The sequence below is a fragment of the Zonotrichia albicollis genome, chromosome 5 (assembly GCF_047830755.1).
Source record: "Zonotrichia albicollis isolate bZonAlb1 chromosome 5, bZonAlb1.hap1, whole genome shotgun sequence".
NCBI classification, from domain to species: Eukaryota; Metazoa; Chordata; class Aves; order Passeriformes; family Passerellidae; genus Zonotrichia; species Zonotrichia albicollis.
In genome coordinates, this window is record NC_133823.1 from 22,525,332 (window position 1) to 22,552,368 (window position 27,037).

The 27,037-nt window shown below is 41.1% G+C and overlaps 1 protein-coding gene across 29 annotated transcripts in view; it reads right to left on the bottom strand.

Moving 5' to 3' along the window:
• The window catches only part of EGF (epidermal growth factor), a 95,041-nt gene that overhangs the window by 22,325 nt on the left and 45,679 nt on the right, over positions 1-27,037 (bottom strand). For 12 of the 29 annotated variants that reach the window (XM_074541031.1, XM_074541032.1, XM_074541033.1 and 9 more), the window contains 5 exons: positions 25,114-25,290; positions 22,171-22,273; positions 19,152-19,254; positions 3,838-17,689; positions 533-615 (listed from right to left, as the gene is read on the bottom strand). In XM_074541031.1, the coding sequence (XP_074397132.1) occupies positions 17,466-17,689; positions 19,152-19,254; positions 22,171-22,273; positions 25,114-25,290 (607 nt within the window). In that variant the 3' untranslated portion in view covers positions 533-615; positions 3,838-17,465. Of the gene's footprint in view, positions 1-532; positions 17,690-19,151; positions 19,255-22,170; positions 22,274-25,113; positions 25,291-27,037 lie in introns of those variants that run through there. The other 17 variants (XM_074541030.1, XM_074541029.1, XM_074541028.1 and 14 more) reach the window with 14 other exon arrangements.

Here is a 27,037-nt window from a genome sequence, read left to right on the forward strand (position 1 = left end):
AATCAAATCTGTTCTTTATCTCTTTACCTTCATGCCTGCCATATTAAAACAATAGTTCTCCTTTCTATTCCTTAAATGCATATTTTGTGAAACTTCTTGCCAATTTGTAGTCTGGGTAGAATATAAAGCAAAGCAATGTAGATATTTTCTTTCCCAAAAAAGAAAAAAATGGCACAAATCCCCTAACATATTCAATGCTATTGCTATGCATTTTCTCTAATATATAGTCATTATTGTCAAATTCTCCCAACATGTCCCCAGAACGGTTTGATATGAGCTTTAGAAGAAACACCAAACAGGTTTTTAAGTACGTGCAAATTAGTTCACATCTTTGTTTAGTGGCACTGTCAGGCAGCAATACAGGTTGGACTTTTAATAACATCTTATTTTACAGCTCCAAAGGAAATGTAAGCTCCTTGGGTTGGCAACTTGCACCTGTGCATTTTGACATGATCACTGCCAATACCAGGAACTGGGAAAGTGAAAATAAAGGACAAAACAATGTGTAGTGTAAAGCCAGTGGGGAGCTCACCTGAGATGCCCCAGCTTTTATGATGCTCCATCCATCTGCTGCCTTGGCACAAAGTTTCTCATGCTCAAGCTGTCTACTAGGAGCTAGAAAATAAATAGACATCATCTCAATAAAAAATTATTTTCCCTCTGATTTCCCACATGGAAAACCACCTGCTGGAAGAGAGCCTGTACCATTCCCTTGCCCAACAGTTCCCACAGGCTGTGATCCTGCCCCAGGCGGCTCCTTCGTACGCTTCCAGAAGTTGAAGAGAGTCAGAGACCATGTGGGCTCCACTTGGACTCAGGGAGCTGCTGCTGAACTCTGACTCTGCTCATGCTGTGGCACATGTGCCCCTGGCATGGTCCAGGATCATGTTGTCCTGGTGATTCATGCAGGGACCTGGTGGAGACTGGCACAGCTCCTTCTCTCCTGCGCATGGAGGTTTCCATCGCTTAGAAACCAGGCGTAGCAGTGGGTGCAGGTGTCATTGAGTGATGGTGACACATTTGGCCAAGGCAAGCAGGTGACCTGGGACCTGGGAATTGATCCCAGTTTAGACACAAATCCTGGTATCTTGAGTTATTTTTTTCCACCGTGTCAATTTGTGGAAGCTCCCGCACAATCAGAAAATACTGAAAGCAATGAAAAGTGCACCCAGAAGTCTGCAGAAGCAGCCAGACCTTTCAAAGTTTTTGGCATTTTAGCTTTAGGTGGAGGACACTGAGGACAAGGAGAGAAGGACAGAGGTGGACTGATGCTGGCACCATCCACGAGGATGCTACTGAACCCAAGTGTCAGAATCCACCCAGCTTTGGTAAATGCAGCTTTAGTAAATGCAGCCACAGACAAGAGCAGGTTGCGCAAGTGGATGTAATTGCCTTTCTGCACTCACAAAAATTACTCACTCTCCAAATGCCTCAGGTTTCCTGTTCAGAAATACAAATAATGTTTCTCTCCAGTCAGGATTCATTAAGATCAGTGAAACACTTAAGGGTTTGGATGGAAGATTTTTCTCAATAAATATGCCCAATGATATTACACACTGAGCTATTATTCCTCTAAAAAACACATCTAAAATACATTTAGTGTTGTAGAAAGTTGTCTGGGTGATCTGTATACTTTCAGGAACTTCAGAATGGCTCAGAGAGCAAAGGCTATGAGATGGCTCTGCTCCATGTAAGTAATGTAAGTCCTGCCCTTTAATTTTGGTCTTACTTTTGTTGGGAAATTTTATAATTTTTCCATGACAGCACTGGACAACCCAAGATTTTACTTTCTGGATTTTAAAAATAACAGTCCCATTTTCCAGAAGCCCCTTTATTATTGCATAGTATAGAAAACAGCAACCAGTAAATTTAAAAGGGTTCTTCGACACCTCGTAGTAATAATTAGCTTTTTACATCTCTTCTTATATTCAAAGCAACTGGCACAGGTTACCCAATTAATCCCAGCTCCTTGGGGGGATTCTCTTGCCCCACTGCCCTGGCCAGCTCCATGTCTGCCTGCGTGGCTCAGCGGCCCTGCCAGGAGGAGGATGGATGGTGCAGCCCTGGATGTGCTGCCCAGCTGCCTCCAGCCCACCTGGCTGCCCATGGTGTTCCACAGACCACCTTTCCCAGCAGGCTTCTCCAAGAATGGCCACTTGCCAGGAGCTGCCCCTCTCTGGGCTGCAAAACAGCTCTGCAGCAAAACTCAACAGCAGTCTGCAGGACCCAGAGAAAGGGCACACCCTTGTCCAGGCACCAAGTTCAGCAAATAGGGCAGGATGGGGTCACGGTGCCCTAACCCCCGATTACAGGTGAGGATGCCCCTGACAGCCAGCGCTGAAGGTGCCTCCATGTGCTCAAAGCACTGGAGGAACTCTTGGATCCCTCCAAGTAGCACAGGACCCCACTGTGGGATGCAACATGGGACCCCACTGCAACAAGGCATGATTCGAAATTGGGACCCTCTGAGACCACCCACAGTCTCCCCAAAGATTTTGCCACTCTCACCTACCACTAAACACAAAATTTCTTTTCCTAATGCAAAATCCTGTGATAAAGAGGTTAATCCAAACAAAGCTCAAGTGTCCCTCCTGTCCTCTGTGGAGAGGGTACAAGTTTCTCCCTTCTTTCATCAAACAGACACCTTTGGACAGCTAAGGGGGTTAATGCACATGGCTGAACCACAGGACTGTCCACGTGGAAAAGTGAAAGCAAAAGCCTTTAGCATAAACCTTGGCAAAGGAGGTTTTTTCCTGCCAGTGGAAACTTTGAATGTGTCCTACTGTATTTCCTCAGTCCCCCACTTCACTGCCAAATTAGCATCAGTTTGAAGCACTGCATAAAATACTGGTACAAGTCACTGATCTCCGGTTGTATCTCTGCATAAATACACACAAAGAGCTACAGAACTTTTTAAATACAAATTATTTCAATAATTGAATTGATAGCCCATTAAGGCCTAAATTATCTTTGATATTAACAGGATTGTGGCTTCATGATATGATGATATGTGTTAATCTGTGATAAAGGTGCATGTTTTAATGAAAGAGATCAGCTAAAGTAGTAACAGCTTATCTCTGCTCTCTAAAGATTCCTTAAATATGGATCCCCAGATCCCTATTTTATGTGTTCTCACATAAAGAGCACTGTGCTATTTCACCTCCCTCTGCTTTAATCTTCTGACAGTCAGTGTAGTGTAGTACTGTGAGATTTTAGGGTGAAGGGGTTGTCAATGTTTGGGCTTTTAAATTAAATCTAAATAAACTTTTAATGTATTGCAATCTAGGAATGTCTAAAAAGTTATTTAAATATCCTTGTTCATAAACAACTCAAGCTGCACTAAATTCAGACCCTCACATTACATCCTGGAATATTCCAGGGAGAGTTTCAGTTCTGACTCCGTGACCTGAACTGCAGAGCAGATCCCAAACTCAGAGGCACAGGTTCTGTGTGCCCCAGTACATCAGTGGGTAGCAGCACCCCAAACACCCTGCAGACACTATTTCAGGGGTGAGCCAAATACTAATTCAGGTTTGATGACATGGTGCCTCAATCACAGAAAGATTAAACTGCATCCCTTGGTCCAGCTCCAGAAGAAATGACCTTAGGTGCATTACACCAACTGCTCTTGAACAGACAGACTGAAGATAAATGTGCACACTGCTGAAATATTTTAACTAGTTTTTACTCTTTTGCTTACTAAAAATTTCTTTCTAAGTTAGTGCTTATGCAAACAGTTTTACATTCCCTGATCTTTTATTTTTTTCTCCAAACCAGCAGGAAAGAACTTGATTTGAAACACAAGATTTCATTTTCTCTTGGTTATGGCAGACTTACATTGCTTTAGTCTCCTTCCAACTCACTCTTCAAATTTCCATTTCTTGAGAGTGAATTTTCTGAAGGTAGAAATATGTCTGTTTAGAGAAACAAAATCATAGAATCATAGAATACACTGAGTTGGAACCAGTTGCCTTTCTCCCTCTTTTTCCCATTCTTTCTTCTCAACAGGCCAGCCCAAACCCCTCAGTTTAAGGCTCTGAACCTGCCTGCGGCACCAGTGAGGAGGCTGCTGGCAGCCCCCAGAGCTGAGCACCCACCCCTGCAAGGCTGAGCCCTCTGCAGCTCCTGGTGCTCCTCAGCCCAGCCTGGCCCTGGAGCGATGGATGGGGGCTGAGAGCAGCACAGCCCCGTCACTCTCCTGGGGCTGAGCCCTCTTTCAGCAGGATGCTCAGCACTGCTGTGCCCAGCCCCTTGGAGAGCTGTTGCTGCAGCCTCCCAGGAGCTGGACCAGGCTTGGTTTGTAACAGGGCCTCACGTGTAACCCTAGAAAGTGCTTGTCAGCCCTCTCCTCGCTCACAGCATTTCGTGCCTCACGCTTCCCTTCAGGATGTTTCTTACTCCTTGTCACTGTGGGAGGTGCAGCTGCGTCACTTCAAGAGGCTGTTCACCAGACACCACGGGGCACTCTAGAGGAAAATCATGAAAATTTGATTTTTGTAGCTCAAGAGCAGGTCTGTCCAACTAAAGTCTGATGGTAAGAGAGGACAAAGACATGCAAATGTACATGCAGTGTGACAGGGGGTTCATCTGTGGCTTTCCTCCTGTACTCCTTTTAGTTGCCACGGATCTTTGCAAAGCAGAAAGGAGATGGATCAAGCCTGAGGGTACCATCCTGGTGTAACTAGTCCAACTCTGGTTAACAGGAATTACCCCCTTACAGCAGGTCTACACCAGCACAATGCTTCTGGCTGTATTTCATATACCTATAGATACACATTATATCCAGTTAATCGTGCTTACAAGAGCCTCATATTCATTACTCAGTGATATACAAAATACATTTCTTTATCTATTAAATCTTCCCTATCTGGAATTATTCCCCAGGGTACAATAGATAGTGAGTCAGCAGGCACAGATTTAATTATCAGTTTTTACTGTAAGATGATGATGTTTATTGATATCCCTATCAGACAGACACTGAAATGAAGCAGATGCTAATCTGAGGTTAAGCTCCAGGAGGCGCCTAGCAGTCTGACCAAAGGGACTGATGTTCATCAGATAATAAAAGAGGAGACCTCCCTCCTCCCTCCAGAAGCCTGCACAGAGCTCACAGATGTACAGTCTCCTGCAAATTCCAACCTCCTCTAACAAGCAACTTGCCCCTTATTGCAAAGTTTTCAGCCAGATCTAGCAGGCAGTTTAACCCACTATCTTATTTTGCTTGCACAAGAACTCTGTGGTTGGATTGGGTTTATTTTTCCCCAGTATATCGTAAAGAGTGATGCCAGAGAAGTTGAAAACAGAAGTGAAGTGACAAAGCTGCTGTGACATCACAGTTGGAGCAGAGTCTGTCACTAATGCCCATCACACCAATGTCTGCCTTAAGTAAATCCATAGCAAGGTAAAACACAGCTCCCAAGTTCAAATGGTACAATGTAATGGAAAAGGACCTTCTGTGGGGAAGGACAGGCTGACAAACAGCAGCTTTCCATGGGCCTCAGAATGCCATCACTTTCTAGTGTTGAGTGCAATAATGTGACAGCCTACAAACTAATGAAAAATATGCTGGCAGCTGACACTCCCCAAAATACAATAATTTTAATATTGGAACTTGCAAAATGACTGGTGAGCTGCTGCAAATGATCATTTTGTAGGTATTTCATTGGTACACTTCTTTCCTAGCAAGAAGATATCTGTCAGTTTCAGTGAGAGACAACAAACCTCACATGATCTCTTTTCTACACAGACATTCGTGCTGCTTCCTACAGCAACCCCATCATTTTTATTCTTACCATTTGTGGATCAGCAAGGGAATTACTAGGCCATTCCCTGTTGCATTCAGATCCTTCTGTTCTGCTTTCAGCCCAGAAAAGGCATGGCCCAGCCTCATGCCCTGCCTGCCACAGCAGCTGGGTGATCTCCCTCTGGCCCTGGCTTTGGCTGACGCGGACAAGTCCCTGGGCACAGGACTGCAGGGCATGGCATGGGCAGGCTGTGCACCAGAGCTGATTATCTTGAGAGGTACAAACAAGAGACTCAGAGATAAAACACCTCATTGACCAGCATCAAAGAGCAGGTAAGTGGTGAACCTGGAACCAGAACAGAGAGTTGCTAGTTCGCACTGATTCAGGCAGTCCCTCAGGTCATTTTTGCCCTGTTAAGGTCAAAGTCAGGGAAAGTTTGACAGAATGTGAAGATTCTCTCTTTGAGATCCTGCTCTTAACACCACCCCAGCTTGATACCTGGATGCAGGACCCTCAAAAGGTTGACAGTGGAATATGTTTAAGTTAATGTAAAAGGGTTGCTTTAAACTACTAGGAAGAGAGACTTAATATCCTAGAGACTAGCAGAGTTTGTGACATGGGGAAGCAATGATACTTTTTTTCAATTAAAAAGATAAAAAAAAAGGAGAGAGGCCAACGTCTGGAATTTCAACATATGAGAAAAGATAATTTGCAAAAGAGTCACACTCAATCTCTGTGCCTAGTTGAAAGGAATTTGTGGTTTCATTTCAGGCCCTTTTGGACTGTTTTTCATGTCAAAATTACATGTTTGCTATACTTTATCGTTCTTCCAAGACTTACTGAAACAAAGGAAACATTTGAATGAGATTTGAGACAACTTTTTCTCACCTGTCAGGAAGGTAATCCCCAACCTTCAGATAAATGTGGGCATGTGGTTTCCAGTATTCTCACTCCATATGTCTTTACAAACACCAAATAGATCTAGAGTAAAAGGACAGGTTTTTCCCTCCGCAGATCAAAAGGTTAAAGTGATGGACCTCGCCCAGGATGATCCAGACTTTCTTCCAAATAATGCCTTCATTTTCACTCCCTATAGAAGTACGGAGTCCCTGGCGCAGAAATTAGGCACCAACCCATCCCATCACTACTGACCTCAGCCATATCAGCAATTCCTGGAACAAAAGCATTATGCCCAATTTAGGAATTGGTCCCTACAGGTGAACCATTGCAACATTTTGACTACTCTAACTCTGAAATGAGGTAGACACTAAATTGTTGTTGTTTTGTCCTGACTCTCATCCCTAAAGAAAAATGGTGATAATGTTTCATGTCAGCTCTCTTCCTCCAGCATTTTGGAGTAAGCACTGTACATTAAACACTATAGCTCTAACATCTCCTGTTCACATGAAACCTTGTGGGTTTGAAATCTGCCTTCATGTGCTCGTGTTCCCACTGGAATTGGGGAAATATCCTTGAAAGCAGAGGGACGGACTCCAGGAAAAAAGCAAAAAGAAAAGGTGGGCATAGAAAGCCATGCTTGCACCACACCACACCTCCATCCCCACTTAAAGGGAAGCTTAGTCTTCACTCCTGGAATTTCTGCTTGTAGAGCTGTTACAGTCACAAATCACACCTCTTGGCACTCTGACCACTGTTTATACAGTAGGTCCAGCCCTTACCTTGCCCCAGAGGCCAAAATTTCCTGTGCTATAAAATATAACACAGGGTTAAAACTTAAAGCGACAAGCTCAGGCAGCCTGGATGCAACCAAAGCCTCCTTATTTCCAGTGTCAGCTCTTGGGCCTGGCACTGGCGTGGACAGGCCAGGCAGGGAAAGCAGCAGCTGGATTGACAGCTGCCCAGCTGGCTCCACACTCACTGGCTGGGAGAGCATCCCTCAGTACCTCTGCTTTTATTGCTACATGGCTGCACAAGTTGCCAGAACAAAAAAACAGTGGGATAAAAATAAAGGGGGGGGGGGGAACTGCTTTACATGGGATTTTTTCATTGGAGAAAGATGTGGATGTGCAACTAGTTCTTTACAAGAAGGCAAACACTGAGCTGGACAAGACTTAATTTGAAACCTCATTAAAACACCAATACAACACTGAGCATGCAATATAGGAAAGGCTGTATGACACACTGTGGTGTTTCTTTCTGACATGAATGGACAGAAGTTATACATAATGCAAATCCCTAAATGCTGACAGACGTTTGCAAGAATGTTTACATTTATTTTTCATAGGCCGAAGAAATCGATCTCTAAGGATATCCCATGAGAGACTGCATTTGGCCATGAAATACTGTCCTGGGAGAGTGTATTTCTGTCCTCCGTCTGACACATTTTACAGAGGGTATCAGCCTAGGGATTTGCACCTCAGCTGTGTCATGAGCAAAGAACTGCAATTGTTTCAATATGCTACGCTGGGACATTTAAACATTGATATTGTGCGGCACTACTTTACAATTCCCATTAGACTTGGTGTAAAGCACACATTTTATGAAACAAAATATTTCTGTACTCACCCATAAAACTCTATGTTATAACAGTATTGAGCATCTGGTTTGAATCAGAAGTCAGGAAATTCACTGCTCTAGCTGGAGCTCCATCCTTTCTTAAACTCATTGTGTTCAACTTCTGCAATTCAGATGTGAACAGGTTCTTTAAAAGTCTCATTGCCCCTACTGAAAGATAAGCACTGCAAGCATAAGTGTTTGGAATTAAATGACATTATCAGGGACATTTCTTCCTTCTGGGTCTTTCTGAAGGAGCAGCTTGAACAGTGCTAGTAAAGCAGAAGAAAAATACCACACGGAACATCATTGCTAACAGTCTACACAACGTGTTAATGTTGTGAAGCAGGAACATTGAAGTCAACTTTCAAATCGAAACTCTGAAAATGGTTTGTTACTTTTAAAGCTTCTGCTTAAATTAATTTAATGCTTCCTTTCTCTGAAATTTCATTAGGGAGTTTGCCAATAAAATACAATCAGGATTGAGAACCAAAATAATCTTTTTTAAATGCAAATATATTCTAAATCATTTTGTTAATGAGTGAATCAAAAATCCATAGATGGAAAGGAAATAAATGAGTCCAATGCCTATAAATGAAGTGGTGGAAATAATGTTGGACAAAGAGCTTTAAATGCACCATTTAATAATTTTCCATTGATCAGCTTTTCTAGTGAATAAATGAATTATTCATTTCATTTCATTTTGTAAGTGTTCTACAATATATCTGATATTCTCTCATTCATTTCAGTCCTTGTTCTTGAGGTTTTCTCTTCTCCTACAGCTAAGTCATGCTGTCAACTACAAGTTTGGTTAAAAACTGGGCCCCAAAACCCTTCCTAAGAAAACAAGGGGTGCATCTAAGTGTAGTTGAACCTTCAAAGTTTCCTTTCAGCTGTGATGCTACACATTCACATAACTCTTCTCTGAAGCTTAGCCAAACTCTTGTGATCTGCAAAGTTCCATGAGAAAAAACTTTTCAGAAAAGCCTGAAGGGGCCAAAAACCCTGCAAGACCCCCCTGAACATCTTAGATGCTGCAGGACTGGAGCTGTGACTGGGAATTTTGCAGAGAATTAGCCAGCCTCTCAATTTTTCTTGATTACAGATATTTATCAAGAGGGAGATGCTACCTCAAGCTCACTATCACTTCTCAGTCCAGCAACCAAGAACGCAAATCATACACTCACAATTATATTTACTTCTTGGAGTTTTAAAGAAATATGTATCATACTGCTCAGAGCACTGGTAGTTGGATGCTGCTTTCATCTAACATCTGAAACTGAAGCAATTCACTGTTGTGTCCCTTTCACCTGATAGGACAGAAAATAGTAAATTACACATTCAAACTAACTCACAGTGTGGTAAGGTAAAGATGGGAACACACAAACAAACAGAAGAGCCTCAAAACATTGTACTAGAAATGGTAGTTCCACAAATGGAGATAACAGGAAAGACCTGTAAAGAAAAGTTTACGTTAATTTGTGCCACATGAGATATGATCTAGGTTTGCCTCAGGAAAGGCTGTTCTGATTAACCACTGCCTTTAACTACTGTTTCTTCATCCCCTCTGTCTCTTCGAGAGCATTTATAGAATAAAAAAACTCCTATTAATTTTTATGATGAGGAGATTCAAAACCTGCCAGCCATTGTCATTTGTTTCCAGTCCTTGTGGGCATTTGTTTGGATTTTATGTTTTTGGAGAAGCAGACTGTGCACTCCTGTTATCTGTGCACAGCTTGCAGGATAAATGCAAATACTTAGTGGTGTACCAAATATGACCCTTTGATTTTGCAGATGGGAAGCAGAGGAATACTATTCAAGTTATTAAGCCATCTAAATGTAAGGCTGAATGACCTGTAACAGAACAATAGGTGGTGAAAAAAAAGTAACAAAAACCAAACCAGAAGAAAAAATACACATTAAACTGGAAAAAGGTGAAATGTGAAATCTATCCCTTTTCTATAAACACATGTGGAATGAATAACACCTAGTCTTTTTTATTCTTGGCTTCCCCCCGCCACCTCCTTTACATTCCAAGAGAAGATCTGCCAAGTTTTGGCCATATCCCTTTCTCTGCTGTTGTTTGCCAGTATTAGTGCACTCTAGCCCACATTCTTTCCTAAGACTTCAAACAGGAGCCATTTGTTAGGTCCAACTGTTTGAAGGACCCAGCCTCCCTTCCCTCCTGTGCCTGGAGCAGGCTGGGTGGTTCCAGGCCTGCACATCCCCCTTTCCCAAGGCTGGCAAGCCTGGGTTTGCCTGGGACCTCGCCTGAAAGGGCTCCTGGACCAGACTCCACAGAGTGTACCCTGTGTCACTGGAGATCAGAAAACCTCTCCCCATCACATCCAAATGCCTCTAATGCTCCCTTTGTCCCACAGGACACACTGAGGCAAGCATACCTGTGCTCTGCTTATTGAAGCTGCTCGTGCAGGTCTCCAGGAGTTCTGCTCTGTAAAGCATTTAGAAAATCTTAGATCTGGGTCTGCTTAGCATTACATATGTAAACAGAGAGTGAATTCACCTCTGCACTACGGTTTAGCACAGTTTTAGGATTTGAGTTGGACTCTAAGGCTCTAAACAAAGGACCGAGTTTTTACCAAGAGAGATTAATTAACAAAATTTAAAAACAAAATATTGAGTAGTTTGGGTGTACAGTACTCTCTCTTTGCACATAATAATGTGAGAAGGGGGTAAGATTCAAATCTCATGTAAAATTGTGCGAACACAACATTTCCAAAGCTGCATCCACTTCAAACAGGTTTTAGTGTGCCCCTGGAGAAGAAAGAAATATAAATCTCAATCAGCTTGATTCCAAGCACACTGATTTGAATGTTAGCTTTGTTTATGAGAGTAGCCCTTCTGTTGGAATTTCTTTAAAGGATAAAAAACCCGAAACAACTATCATACCAAGAGCTATTACAATATTGGCAACAATTCTTGAGTCCTGACTTCTCTCCCTCCCTCCCCCCATCCCTCCCCTCTCTTTCTTCCTCTCTTCCTCTCCCTCTCCTCTCATGATTTTTTTCCTTCTAGTGGAGAGGAAGCTTGCAAGGACCTGCTGAGTTGTTTGCCTGCTGTCATCCCTTGAGCAGTGGAGCGAGGAGCAGATCCAAGAGCTCCTGAGTGCTCACAACCACTCTCTAAGGTAGCAGCATCCTCAGCCACACAGCCCTGGATTTGCATTTTGAGGGAACATTATATGGGATGCAGAAGAAGAGTAGTGAACCACTGGCTGGGCGAAGACTTTAGATTTGATTTATTTTTACATTCAGCCACAAGGCAAGATCCAGATCCAGCTGCCTCAGCATTTGGTAATGTTCAGCTCTGGGGTCAAGGCTGCCTCTCCATTATGAAAGTGGGCTCAGAGTGTGTTTTGATGTACTTCCTACAAATCCTACAGATTATTAAGTATGAGAAAAGAGAAAAGAACTATTATGATTACAACATACAATAAGCAGTAGGGGGTGTTTTGTTATATATCTCGTCTGCTGAAGGTGGTGTTTAGCACATTTCTGTGTTTAGGCCAACAAAACTGTCTTAGAGGTAAAAAACCATTGCATAGTGATTAAAGACATTGACAACTCCCAAAAAAATGGACAGTTAATACTGTGTTTAGGCTCTCATTTAAGAGATTTTGCAGAGAAGAGTGTAACTTAAAACTAACTGCTGTTGACCATTGGAGAAATGAGGAAAGATACTATAATCATATGCAATCCCAGTTTTGGTCTGTTCCCTTGACCTGGATTAACCTTTTTCCTTTTATCTGTATTTTAATTCCAAACACCTCACTTAAATGCAACTGTATCCAGGTCTCAGCTAAAAGCTTTAATGAGCAACACTAAGGTCAGCGGAAATGTTTGAACTTTATTATTATTTCATACAAATGCTGTAGGGATCCCTGAATCTCCCACAGTTATTAGTTATTTTGGTCTCCAGTGAGATGTTCGGCATCTGGCTGTATTAGTTTATTGATTTTTCTTTTTAATGGTTGTCTTTCAAGAGCCATTTAAAATACATGTTTCTTCTTCTTAACATACTTACAGGCACACACAGTGAACAAAGGCTGCACAGAACTGGGTCCAACTTTCCTTTTTAAAGAAGAAATAAATATCAAAATGGTCTTTATAAACTTAGTGTAAATATTTCTATTTCTTTCTTTAGTGAAGAAATTATAAATTTAGACATAGCACACTTCCACTGCTTTTACTACATTATGGTTAGCTGCTGTTAATAGACTCATGAAATATCAACTGTGCATTCTTTAAATTTATTACATCACAATCAAATGTATTATTTTGTGCAATCAATATTAACAAAGATCATGTCCATTTAAGTGTGAACACTGTTTTGTAGACTGAATGTAACACATAAATCTTGTTGTCTTTAGTCAATAGAGATCCCAGAGCAGCTAATTGTTTTATAAATTATTAAGTATTCTTTTCATTTTCTGCATCCTACTAATACCTAGGGAACTTACTACTGGACCAGGACTCCAGCTGTTCTATTTCCAGTATCTGCTCACATAAAAGTGAGTAATTCCTTTAACGTGGTGTCTTTTGACTTTCTTTTATAACCAATCCAAATTGGTTTGGATAAAGACCACATGGGTGAGGTCAATATTGCAATGTGGATTGAAAACTGGCTGTCAGACAGGATCCCAAAACCCACAGTGAGCACACAGTGGGGCTCAGGCTGGTGGGGACAGATTAGGGATTACAAGGACAAGACTATCTGTGAACGGAAGCTCCAGCAATGTGTGTGGTACAAAACTGGGCACTTGGAAAGGTAACAGTGTATGCAGCAGTGAGTGGGAGCAAAAACAGTTCTAGGACTCAGATGTACTTAAAACTACTCTTGGAGATGATATCCCAACTTCTTACCTGGAAAACAGACAGCTGCCAGACTACAGGTCTTGATCTCTGAAGTCTAGAGATTCCTTTCAGGCTTTGGGCTAGCTTCAGATTGCACCTAAAACAATGAAAGGGCCACAACCATCTTCTCCAAAGAGAAAGTGGGCAAGGAGAAGATATTTTGGTTGTACTACCTACAAGTGTTAACCTTGAGGAGGAAGAGGTGACAGTGCCCACAGACCCACTACAAAAGGATCCACTACTTCTGCATCTTTATACATGATTATTGCAGCAGTTGCCTCAAAAGCCAAGTTCCAAAGTCCTGGAGTTGCAGGGTATAAAGGATGCGTAGGTCTGGTTAGAAGGGACTAAGGCTTTCCATGGGTGTGAACCCAGTCCACCTCGGTACTGAGGAGAGTCTGAAAGTTAATCCCATGATGAATGGTCTTCACAAAGTTAGCTGGTTCTGGTCCACATCAAAACTGGCATTAAACAGCAGTCTCAATAAAAGATCAGAGAAACATAAGCCAAATTAGGCTATCATCCCTGCAGATTGTGTTTGGGGTGCATTCCTGGCCTCTGGGGGAGGCTTCTAATGCCACTAACTTCTTTCCTTTTCACATGCACAGAGATAAAGATGGCCAGTTATCAGAGAGTGAAGCAATAACACCAAGTGTGTCCTGAAGACTAATGGAACCCTGTAGGCATCACCCTGAAGTAACATGAGATAAAATTACTCTCAATATGACAAAAACACGATATGTATTGAGAAGGAATAGGCTTCCCCTAATTAATCCCATTCTGAATAACTTTTCACTTTTTCCATAGTTTTTTTTTTTTTTTTTTTTTGGCGGGGGGTGGTGGGGAGGTGGTGCAGGGAGGTTTTCATTCTGGAAGAGATCAGTAAGATGAAAAAATTTTGCCTGAACAGATAAACCTGTGCAAAGCTGCAAGGAACTGAAAAAGGGATGTAAAAGTAGATGTGTCATGCAGTTCTATGACTAGAAACCATTGCACCCTCTGTGTCCCTTATGAATGAGCATGAACCATTCCTCACTTGCTTACAGTGAAAATATAGCTTTAGAGGATTGAAATGCTAATTTCAACAAAGTCAAAATTTACTGAACGAAACAGAGTCACTTTACTCTTTAAAGTGACCCATGGTTTTCTCACTTTCGATTTGTCATGCTTTTCACCCAATATGTTTATGAATTCTTCTTTTACAGCTTAATATAACACAGGGTAATTTCATTTTAAAAAGTCAGAGTATAGCAGTAGGATTTAAGATCAATACTAAATTTGTTACTTACAGAGAAATTCTAATAATTTTTAAAAGCATTTTTGATGAAGGAAGTTTAACCAAAAAAACTGAGCAACTTCCAGGATTCAACTATTTTACTTCAACCAACAAGCATGTAAAGCCTGAACAGAACATCTTGGCAACCAATTTGAAAACATATTCTGAAGCCATGGATAATATTTCCAGATGAATAAGTAGCAGCATTCCTAAGAGTCATTTAGACGTGAACAAAAAGGATTACATGGATTTTATTGGTTTATGGGAAGATATAAATAAAAGATAAATGAAAACTTACCATATTCAAGGTGGGATCAAGGTGTGATCTGCAGCAGATAATCCTCATTAGCATAGATTCTCTGGCTGGAGAACAAGAAATCCACATTACCTGCATGTGCAGCACCAGCACATTATAGACTGTGGCTGTATGAAACCAGAGGAGGTTTCAGCTTACCTGATGGCAGGCAGCTGAAACCAGAATTTTGTACTCTCATCTCTTAAAACAAGAGGGACACTAAGGATTTTGGTCTGGTATTTTTTTTTAATTTTATTTTATAGATCAATAACTTTATAAACATAGAAATAAACCAAATATATTATATTTGTATTGAAATATCCTTTCAAGTTTTTACACTAAAGATTATTTTGAGTTTAGAGCTGAGTTTAGGAAATGTTTAAAACTCCAAACACACTAATTACAAAAACATATCAGTTTGGTTTCCCTATCCTTTTCTGTAAAGAATACTATCAAATTTAAAGTTAGATCATTGGGAGGAAAGCAAAGTAAACAAAAAAACCCCAAGATAGAATAGCAAACTAATTTTTAAGTCTGAAACATCTTTATTCAGGCAAGATTCAAAGTTACAAATCTTTATTTCTTTTGACTGGGGAAACTTCCAATGAAGTGTTGACTGTCACTCGACACAACACGTGGATTTTAAGCACAAAAACATACTTCACCAGCGAAACTCAAAGTGCAGGTACCCACGTCTTTTTGCTGGGAAGCTCTCATGGGAACAAAATGCTTTTTTGGACTAGGGACTTTAGACCTGGACTCTCTTCACATTAAAATACAAAAGATCATTAACTGAAAGACCAGGGAATCCAAACTAGATGCTTTGAACAATGTTAGTGAAATTAAACAATACCAAACTTAAAATCAAATCTATCAAATCCTAATGATTCTACACAGTTGTTGCCTGCTCCTGAACATGGTTTAGTATGCCAACACCTCTCAACTGTTTCTCTTGCTGTGGAAGTACCCTTGATACCATTCACACAAGAGAATCGGTCTTCACTGCTAGTAGTTTCAACTAATCCTTGGAAATGAGTATTTTACAAGCTTGTTCTGAATCCAGAGTTGATGTGGTTAGAAAACAGACTCAACAATTCAAAATCACTTTAGAAGTTAAATAAGTGACAGCCCTCTACAAAACCAGGACTCAGTGTCATTACTGTTTCAACAACATGAAACAAAACTGACTTGACAAAGTTACTCCAGTGTGTAACTATTTTGGATAAGAGGTAAGAGCCTTTCATTACTCTTTCCTTATTGGCCTACAGAACTGGTAAAAAAAAAAAAAATTACAACATTCCCTGCCTTTCTGGCAGGATTCAAAAAGAACCCAGAAAAGCAGAATAGTAAACACAGAAATTAGTAATATTTGCCACTATTATCCATCTTATGAATTACAAGGAGCATTAGTGGTGGGCACCATAGCAGAGTTTGAAGGTTACAACAGCAGGCTTCAAAAATGGAGGACAGAGAGATCCCCCACAAATAATAAAATCATTATTAGGAATTCAGCTGATGTTCAGGCATCTTCCAAAACATTCTGAAAACAGCCTTAGGAAGTCAAGACAAGTTGGTGAAAGTCACTTGACATCACAGAATGCTCTGAGTTGGAAGGGACCCACAGGGATCATTGAGTCCAACGCTGAAGTGAAAGGCCCATACAGGGATTGAACCCCAACCTTGGTGCTACCAGCTCCAGGCTCTCACCTACTGACCTCATCCCTGCGTACTACAGAGCTTTGCAAGAGAGTAAATAACCTGATAGGTGTTAGAAATCCAGTTACAAGAAAAAATGGGTCAGTTTTCCAATTGTTCCCTCAGATTCCACAGGCAGCACAAATCAGTTGAGTGGAAGTCAGTCCAAACTGAGGTGGCTTTTTTTGTGTTTTTGTCCCACTCCTCCTGGTCTTTTGGAACAGCAATTGGCTGGACTTCTGTCCTCACACTAAGTCCCATATAATGGACCAGGTTTTGGTGCCAGGCACACCTTGTAAGACAAGTACAGCTCCAGCACATGCCTCTCTGCAGGGCTGAAATCAGACACAAACCCACTTCCTCAGCCCAGAAATAATCCTGTCATGCTCTGAAGGACCAGTGTAGGCTGGGGAAAAAAATGGAGGAATCACCTTTCCCCTTAGATGTTGCCCACGCTTAATAACATGTGACTGCAAACCATCCTCCAGTACACAAAACCTGAGAAATTCAAGATCCTATTTGGCACTTGCTAAGACACAAGAGCATCTCAGGTGGAATCCAAGAAGTTGCACTGGTCTTTTAGCAGCACTGGGGAGAGGCATATAGTGTCCATAAAAATCTTTTAATAGTAAGATCATTTTGAACTAACTTTTCTGCTTTATCCTCCATTCCTGTTTCTCTGCAGCTTTCCTTGGGTCCCATTTTCTCGGCAGTTTCTAAACTCTGTGTGTGTAAAGATCGCTACTTGCAAACAAGCTCCCTTAGAAAATACTTATCACTGATAAATCACCCACTTGACTCTCTTCCTCCCAGTGACCTATCAGCAGGCAGGTAATGAAGTTAGCAGCAGTGAGACTTATAAAGTACTCACTGCCAACGCGTTCCTCACAGTAATTCCTCCAAGCAGAGATGACAGGGAAGGAGTGGCAAAAACTCTGTTTTGTTCTGAATAATGGTGGGTTTTTTATAAAGCAGATTTTGAGGGAAAAAAAGAAAGTTGCTTCAGTGTTTGTGAGGTCCCATCCTTTGCTGACTTCCTTCTTTTCCCATTCAAACACAGACTGCATCTAGTCTGGCTGCATCAGCAAGCTGGCTGGGGCAGAGTTGCAAGGCTCCCTTTCTGGCAGGGGATTGGGATGGATGCTCCAGGGGCCCTGGGGAGAGCTCTTCACTGCTGCCGTGGAGTGGCGCGATTTCTCACCAACGGGACCCTCTTCTCGGTGGTCTTGTTCTCTCTCCTCTTCTGCCGAAGTCTCTGCTGCTTTGTCACATGTTACAGGCTGCTCTTCCTCTGGAGAAAACAGATATGTGTTACTGAAAGCCATGTGAAAAGATTCACAGCTGCTTAGCTGAAAGAAATGTAGTGGCAGCTTTGAGAGAAGAAAGCTGTGAAAGAATGCACAGAATCAGGTTCAATGCCTCACAGAAGAACAAAAAAAAAAAAGGCAAAGTCAAGAACTTGCATCACATTTTAAGAAATTACTTGTCTTAGGCTAGATTGATGGTTTTCTCTTTTAATTCATAGCAGAGAAAGGCATGCCAAGACTACCTGCCTGGCAAAATGAAAATCTCTGCTTTAAAGTCAAAAGATCTTAGAATTATTTACTGGCACGGAATAAGAACTTCCTTTAAAATGTCAAAAATTTACCAGATTATTTACTGATCTTGTTGTCTAAGAAAACGGAATCACTTCTGCTGAAATTTTTATGAAAAAATCAGACACCTGTCATAGGAAATTTCTGTTCCATACCTACATCTGATAAAGCTGTAAATGAAAACAGAATCTCCTAATGAGAAACATCAGCGCTCGTTTGCTGGACAGTAAGCTTCTACACATGTTCCCAATATTAGAGCATCTAAGTAAATGTGAGGCACATTTTCTACTGATGAATAAAGTGACTACTCAGTGTATGTCTAAGGACAGGATTGGCAATTCTGAAAATCTTGCAAGATGCCTGGATGTTTGTATCCTCAAACATTTGTATTTGCATATTTCTAAGTGGCTGAGGCAAACAGGCATCTCTAGTAACTTCTGCAATTAGGAAGTATATATGGTAAATAAAACAAATGTCTTAGGGCATTAGTCTTTCTCCAACAGTTTTCACCATCTGAGCTGTTGCAACATTGAGCAATTAACAGATCCAGTTGCCACCTAGAAGGCAGTAGTTCTGAAAATTCAGAGTGGTTCAGCTGATAATTTGAGGGTCATGGAAGCCCATTCTGTGCTTCTGTGCCACCTGCTGCCTTTGGACCAGTGATGAGAGGTGCATTTTCTCCATTCATCTCGTCTTTGTTTAAGCACCAAACACTGCCCAAGCAGTCAAACACCTTGTTTAACACAAAAAGCAGAGCTGCAGTTGCTGCCACAGGGTGAAACTTGGACTCCTCACACCTTCCCAGTTTTCCTGCCTGAACGAATAAGGGCTGTCAAAGTGTGCTGCTCCGTGGACATCCATTCCCCAACAGTGTGATGGGCATAACTTCACCTGCAAGGCTCTGAAGGTCTATATTAATGCAAACATCTGATATCCCTCTATCACAAGAATCCTCTGGCTTGTTCTGTGTGAAAGCACTGTTGTAGTGTAGTTTCTCATGATTAATCTGCAAAATGTAGGACTGAATAGTCTGTTCACATCAATACAAACATAGGCTCTGCCAGAAATAAAATCTGGATTTCTCTGTCTCCTCTACCAGTCACTGCTACTGCTGGTACAAGTGAGGAGAGAGCTAATAAGGAAGGACATCCTACTCACCACATTCTGAAGGACAGGCAGGATGAGGATCTGCTGTCTCACACTCAATTAGATCAACTGCTTTAGTCTCCAGAGAACTGTTACCCTCCTTAAAAACCGCAAACTGCAAATACATACAATATGCACAAAATATGCAGAGCCCAAATTAATAAAAAACAAATTGGTTTTCTGAAACCCAAGAGGCAAACTAAAAAGGCCACACACACCAACCACAGAACAGGGAAAAAGGTCATCCTGGCTTCTGGGATGACCCCTCCCCCTGCAGGTAATTAAACATTTGAGTTGATGACAGCCCCAGTCTTTCTTTGGAAAGTGCACAGTCTCAGTCTAGCTAAGAACTGCTATCTTGCTTGCAAATCAACATTTCCAATGGCAAGGACAAAAGTTTATGAAAATCAACCCTCTCTATAGTACTGAGGGCCACTTTTAAAGTATTAAAGATATCTGCAGGAATCTAGACATCAGGAAACTCTGTCAAACCCAGGGAAGGAAGCAAGCCTCCCTTCCTGGCTCGCAGCATCCCCTGCAGGATGTGGTTCCATCATGTCACAGTGATAGTGGAAGTCAGAGGATGAGACTCTCTGGGGGAACATGCTGAAAGGACCAGGGGTAAAACAGAAAAGAATGGGATAGAGAAAAGCCATGTGAAGGACTATGATGAAATTGTACAGAGGGAAAGATGAAAAACCCTTAAAGGGGGGAGGTTTAAAGAGCAGAAACAGGGAAGAAGACATCTGTAAATAAGATGTTCCAACCAAAGGACTGACAGATTCAGAGGTCAAGGTGGATAACTGGTGGATTTATGTGGATAGAATACACATGTAGCAGGTGCACCTATTTAGGCATCAGTTAATTTCTGTAAAATCTGTACGCTTACATCTGCTAACCCACATGTGACTGGCTCCTGGCAGAGATACACACAGTTCTGCAAAATATATTTGACTGTGCAAAACAGTTGGTGGATGAAAAGTCTCAGAATAGCATCAAAATCCAGGCACATGCAGAAGTTTACCAAGGCTTACATATCAGCAGGACTAACCCAGCCTGGCTTTTGGAAATCTAATATGAATGTAAAAAAATATGCAGGCATACCCTCGGCTAATTGCATCCTCACCTGGCAGAAAAGATGTAAAGGGAAAAGTGAATGATGCTTGGTCAATTTGTAGGTATAGTTTCAGTATCACGATACCTAACTTTTAATGTGTATGATAGCACAAAATTCTGTTATCCTCTGCATCAACCCAGACAGGCAAAAGGAAGCAAGTCTTTGCACTCTCTCTCAGCAGCCTCACAAATGAGCAGTGGCACTGAGGACCACCAAAGGGGTGAAATTCATGAGCTCCTTACAGTTACTGCATACACAAGACACAGTCCCAATATAAAGTCCTTTGTTAAGATCATTGACATTGTGTAGCTCAATAGTACCCAAAAACCCTAAAAGTTGAGCAGCTATAGTTTTCTGTCCCTGATGTAGTATAACTATAGCCTTTTCTTTTGTTTTTTTACATTAGGCTCTGCAATAACCTACTTGAAGTGAATAGCACAAATGGACAACTTCCTGCAGCTTTTTGGCAGCTCTAATGTTTTAACCTGAGTGCATGCATGCATGAAGCCCTGCTGAACTTAACAATCAATGGCTACATCAGCACAGAGAAAATCACATGCATGAAACCACAGCAATCGTTACTGAGTAAGCACCAGCAATTAGCAAAGGGTCACTGATTTCCTCTTCCAGTGTGCAACAAGCCATTGCAATAAATTACTTTATTAATGTATTCCATGTCTCCTGGTGCATAGTGAAATGTAACACAAATGTATAACAGATGTAAGAGCTTGATTTGTTTTTGTTGATTCAGTTCATTGCTTAGCTGTTTAGTTGTTTTATATTCAAGCAAAAATGTCACTGGTGACCAGCAGTAACTGCAGGGTCAGCAGAAGGTGGGGACAGAGCTGATGGGCTGCAGGCCTCATGGAGCACTGCTCCCTGGCAGTGAACTGTTCTCAGTCCCAACAAATGTTTCTGCTTTTCTCAACTTCAGGTATTTTACAAACTGTGGATTTTACTTCTACTGTGCACAAATTATGGCATTGCCATGACTCAGCTCATTTGGTGTCCTGAAGGAAATGTGCTGATAATTAAAAGTTCATAAGAGTAGGCAGTTGACCTGCTAAGGAACAATATGCCACAACCAGGGGCAAGTCGACCCAGTATTACCAACATATGTTTGACAGAGTGCTTCAGTGGCTACCCACTCACAAATCCTGCCAGACACTCTCACTAAATCACTTGCAAGGCCATTCTAAGAGTCTCAGACAGCACAGAAGCAGCCGCAGATGCCAGTTATGTCACTTGACAACTTCAAGTTCCAACTACGATCACCCAGCAGTGTCATGTTATTATAATGCCAGTCAGAACCAGATCCTTAAACCAGATTTTATAGGGCTAAAAACAGCTTCAAAAACGACAGCAACCACAGGCCTGTACAACCAGACCATGTCGGCATTCTTACCTACACCAGTGCAAAATTGGAACTTTATATATCCTACCAAGCTGCCTGATAAAATCCTGGTTGTTTTTCTTTACAAGGCAGCAGCTTCTAATACAAGACATTTAATTTCATCAAGCCTCAAAATAGAGTTCAACATCTCATGTAGCACACACAATACTTGGCTTCCAAGAAGGCTTTTTTACAGAGGGCATACTTTCCTGTGAAAATAACTGTGTGATATGCCATGTCATCACATTGCCATTTCCTTAATTTAGAACACAGTTCCCCAACTGTTGTGTTCAAAGCTAACAATAACACTGGCTAATGGTTGCAATACATCCAGGCAGCTGTGAACTTTGAGGGATAACAATGAGGTAAGATGAACTGGGGTTCACAGCAAAGCGCTTGATGACTCTGGCAGTTATTTAATGTATTTAAGATGTGAATTATTTGATGGATAATCTCAAGTGGATCCCTAACACTCTTTGATCCTTCCTGATTCCCTCTCCACTCCACATTAATATGGTTACCAGAGAGTTGTTGCCAGTAGGTGTTACGCTCTCGTTGTCAGCGCGGCTGCTGGCAGCTCTTATCGCTTCTGCACAGAGATTCTTCTTATACAAATTCTGACTTCTGCAACAGAACAAAAGCTGAAGCCAATTATTTTGCTTTCAGAGGAACAGATGCTTTTTTCACACATTATTCTATCAGTATTCACAGAAGTACATATATTTTGTTTTCTCTCACTGTTTTGTGTATTGCTATCCCTTACCACACAGTGGTTAAAACAAACAGCTTGTCAGAAAAAGAAGTCAGTAAGAAATGCACAAATGCTTGTTCCCATGTGCAATCTGTAAAGGGTCATTCATTGGAATGAACAATGGTCCTCATAATTTTAACTAGAACCTTCCATTTTCTTACATTATTCTATTTATAATACATTTATCTTACAAAGATTTGTTTCAGCCAATGCAATGAAGAGTGTTTGTGGGTGAAGCTCAGAAATAAAAAGCTGACTGTATTTTTGTACACTGTTGGTAGCTACAATTATGAAAGTCACTTTTGTATTCATCTCCATCATTTATGCAAAGCACCAGTTTCAGAAGTTACTATGAAATAAACAAACTGAAAGTCTCAAAAAGCTTGGAAATAAGCTCTTCCATGAAAAAATTCTTGACCCACAAAATTGGCTTTACAGGAAAAAGCTATGAGTACAATCTGGAGCTAGAAAAGGTATGAATAATCAGCCCTAAAAGGCTACTTACATAAATTCAAAGACTGTTATTTTTGCAGTTAAACAGTAATCACTTATAAGGCAGTATTAAAAGCCCATATAGGCCCAAAGGAAAAAAATTACTTTACTTCTCTTGAGATACAAATCAGTATATCTTTACTCACTTTACAAACACATTTTTGCCCTTCTAAGCATCAGCTAAAAAAAAATAATCTTATAGTCTTCAGATTCTGGAAGTCTGAGTTTATAACATCCTTTCACTTGATCTATTTTAACTAAAATGTAGTAGATATTTACCAACAAAAACAGCAATTTTCCTTTTACTTAGGAAATTTCCTTTTATTTCTACATAGCTTTTATATACTAACTGAGAAAGTTCACATGGCATAATTATCATATATTGCTCCCTTCACGAAAATACAATGTTAATAAATTTTGCTTTGTGCAGCCTTGGCCAACTGAGGTGGAGGAATTGTAGATGTTGAATCTATGCTTCAGGTTTGGCTCTGGGGTTTTTTTTGTTGTTGTTTTTGTTTTGTTTTGGGGGTTTTTTGGTTTTGTGGTTTTTTGGGGGTTTTTTTGTGCAAAAGAGTTGTTTCTTTTCTTTCTAAGAAAGATAAGAAAATTGGCACCCTATACAGTCAGACTGCATAAACCTAACATTAAGAATCACCCAGTGCTCTTCAGCAGACAACAGTGATTGAATAAACCAACTCAACCCCGCAGCGCACTTGGCCTTCAGTTCCCACATTTTCAAACTGGCAGGTGTAGACCTCCAGCTTCATTTCCTTCAATTAAAAGGAGATTGGCATCTCCTTTTTGCAGGGGAAGGAACAGGACTATCAAAGACTTAATCGGTACATTTTGAAATACAATAGATTATCTGAAAAAGTGGTATAGCAATTTCAACCCAAATACTGATTCCCAGACTCCACTTAAATAGGGATTTTAGATCAGCAGTTTAATTTTGATCTGGTTATACTAGTAATTGCTGCAGTTCAAACTCAGTCAAGTGTGTAATTGAAAACCTGTTGTTGTGGTAAATAGTTATATTGATCAAAAGCATTTGGCAAGAAAGAAACATAAATCTGGGAGAAATTAGAAAAGAGAGAGGAAGGGAAGAAATTTAATACTTCCATACATTTAAACAAATCATATTATGTCTATTTTTCATAAGACAATATATGAAATATATAAGAAATACAAGAATCTCACAATTTTTCTGTTCTTTTTATATCCACTGATTGAAATCTGAACCCCAGGTTATGAGAAAAAAACAGGCTGCACATAGCTTTAAATCTAGACCCCTATCACTAATTAATAGAAAATAAGAAATTTTGCTGCTTTCCTACTCGTATGGACTAAATATGCTAAGAGCCATTACATAAGAATGAAAAACACTAGCTTGCATAGTTAACTTCTTTTGTAGCTTAACTTTTTATGTCTAGGAGGATCTAATTTTAAAATTGACCTAAACCACAAACAAAAATCCTGCATTTAAATCAGCCTCTGGGAACAGCTGTCTTCCAAGGTCATGGCCAAAAGACTCTAGCTTAAATGCTTAATACTTTCCAGTCTAAGGGACACCGATGACATTTAATTTCACATCAGACTGGGTTCTTAAATAGTGACCATTGGAATTCTTTTTGCCACAGGAAGAATCCCAAATCTGTGCAATTCATTACAGCCATGGAAAATGCCAGGGAGTACTTTTACAGCAGATGTGCTTAGACTCACTCCCCTGACTTTACTCTCTCTGCTGCCAGGAAAACTGTTTCCATGTTCACTGCTGGAAGCATCACTCTGTAAGTTTGATGCCTCCAGCAGTGAACATGGAAACAGTTCACTGTTTCCTACTAACCTTGGGAACGTTAGTAGGCAAAGAAATTTTCGGGTGGAACTCTACGCTCAATGGGAAACAAAAGCCAGCTCATTGAATAGATGACAGAGAAGAGCCAGCCCATACCATGAGAGTTCCAGACATCTAGAGCTGTGAAGGGAAAGGCAGGAAGAAGTAAATGGCATGTTCCTGAGCTCTAGCAAGGTCTGTTCCCCTTCCCTCCAGACACGTTTGCTCACTAACACCAACACGAGTTCTGCGGGCAAGGGACACGCCAGAACTCTCTGCACTATTCCCAGAGCCGGTTACTGAACTAGAAAAGAGCAGGAGTTCCCACGAGGCGAGGAGCAGCTCCGGTTCTGAGCCCCAGGAGGGGCAGGCCGGCGTTGGCAGCAGTACCTGCGGCGGAGGGCGGCCAGCGCGCCCAGCAGCAGCAGCAGCAGCAGCAGCGCCAGCCCGGCGGCCGCGCCCGCGGTGATGGCGATGCTCCGCACCTTGGCCCGCCCGGCGCGATGCTGCTCCCACCACTCCAGGTCGCTGAACTGGCAGCGCTCGCCCACGTAGCCCGTCACACAGCTGCCAAGGAAAGAGGGACACGGGGGACACGCTGAGTGGCGGCAGGGCGAGGCCCCGGACCGCCACCTCTCAGTGATGCACCGCTGGTCACCGCTACAGAAACATCTGGCTCACTTTAGCATGGGGAAGACAAAACCATTTTAAAGGTATGCGGTTGAAACCTGTAGAATCCAGTATTAAAAGTATTTTTCTTTTTCTACTTTCCATCTTTTTTTTTTTGTACTGTTATTTTTTACTGCATTGAATTGCCTATAGAATTGTACAGAGAGGTTGTTATTACCAGATTCCTATGGGTTAAAAAGTAGGGGGAAAAGTTTCTTAAATCCTGTAAATCCTGCTGTGTGATTAGTGTTTCCCTAGGATTTTCCATTAAACTTCTTTCAGCAGCAAGCTTCCCTTTAAAGTAGGCAGGACAGGACCAACTTGTATTTTCAGAGTGACTTGATTAAGAGAATCAAATTTTAATCTCAGTCTTTACTGTAAAATTAAAGATGAATGAAAGTGTTTAAAAAACCCATGCATAAGAAATATCTTCATTTAGAAATATCTTCAAAACTTACTTTGAATCTAAGCTTCTTCCGTAGACAGTTTTTGTTTATTTGACTGGTTTTACCATTGTAAAACCCAACACAGAAATATCCTATCTATGCATGAAACCCTCAAATCAAAACTACTAGAAAGTGAGAAATACATTTAAAAAATAATCTCAGCCTAGTTTTACTACACGAGGCAAGACATAAATAATAAATGGAAAAAATGAAAAATCAATTCAGCTCATAACAATCCCTCAGCAATGTAGACTCAACTCATCACAATTCTAATTGGTCTAATTTTACTCAAGTCCAAGAGCTAGTCAGATGAGAAAAAGAAGCTGGATTTGACCTGCAGCAGTTTTACCTAATGTCATGAAAACGTTATATCAGAATTCATTATTAAGTAAGGCACAAGCACTCTCATTCTGTAAAATTTAGAATGTGTGTGCACTGGAAGGCAGAAAAAATGCTAATTTTTTAATGTTAAATTACAATGAATTGCAAACATGCTGGCAGATCTACTTTCTAGTGTATGATCAAATGATCATTTATTAATTAAAATACAAATCACATTTGGTATGTGGTTTTTGCTGGATAACATTTTTCCATGCCTTCCCTTCTGCAGTTAATAAATCAGAGCCTACATGAATGAATGCTGCCATCTAGTGAGGATTCAGCGGGGACAGGATCCAGCAACGCCCACACACATATCCCAACATCATGGCCAAGCAAGGTTGCTCTTAAGTTTTTTACTGCTTCCACTTCCAAAACTGAATGACCATGAGTCTGTCTCCCATAATGTCTTTGCCCAAGAGCTTTGCTGAGCTCAAGAGATCCACAGCACAAAGCATTGACTTCATTCCCATATATGCACATGAGACACATTCCTTTCATATTCTTACAGGTACAGAGGTCTGTAGGCAGGGGAGACCTCTCATACTTCAAAATAGGAAAGCCTGAGACACAGAGATTTTCCTGCCCTGGAACAGTATCTGCCCCCTGTACAGGTCCTCACTTACCACCTGTGACCCCAGGGGAGGAGGCAGGCATTGGATTTGTCCCATTGCAAAGATTTGGTGCTTGATTTTGAAGAAAGATTCTGCATACAGCTTCAAATATAGTCAGGATACGCACTTAAATGCCAGCACTAAATGTTTTGAAGAAATGATTACCCCATGGAACTAGGTTGTCACAAGGCTGACTTCTGAGGAGAT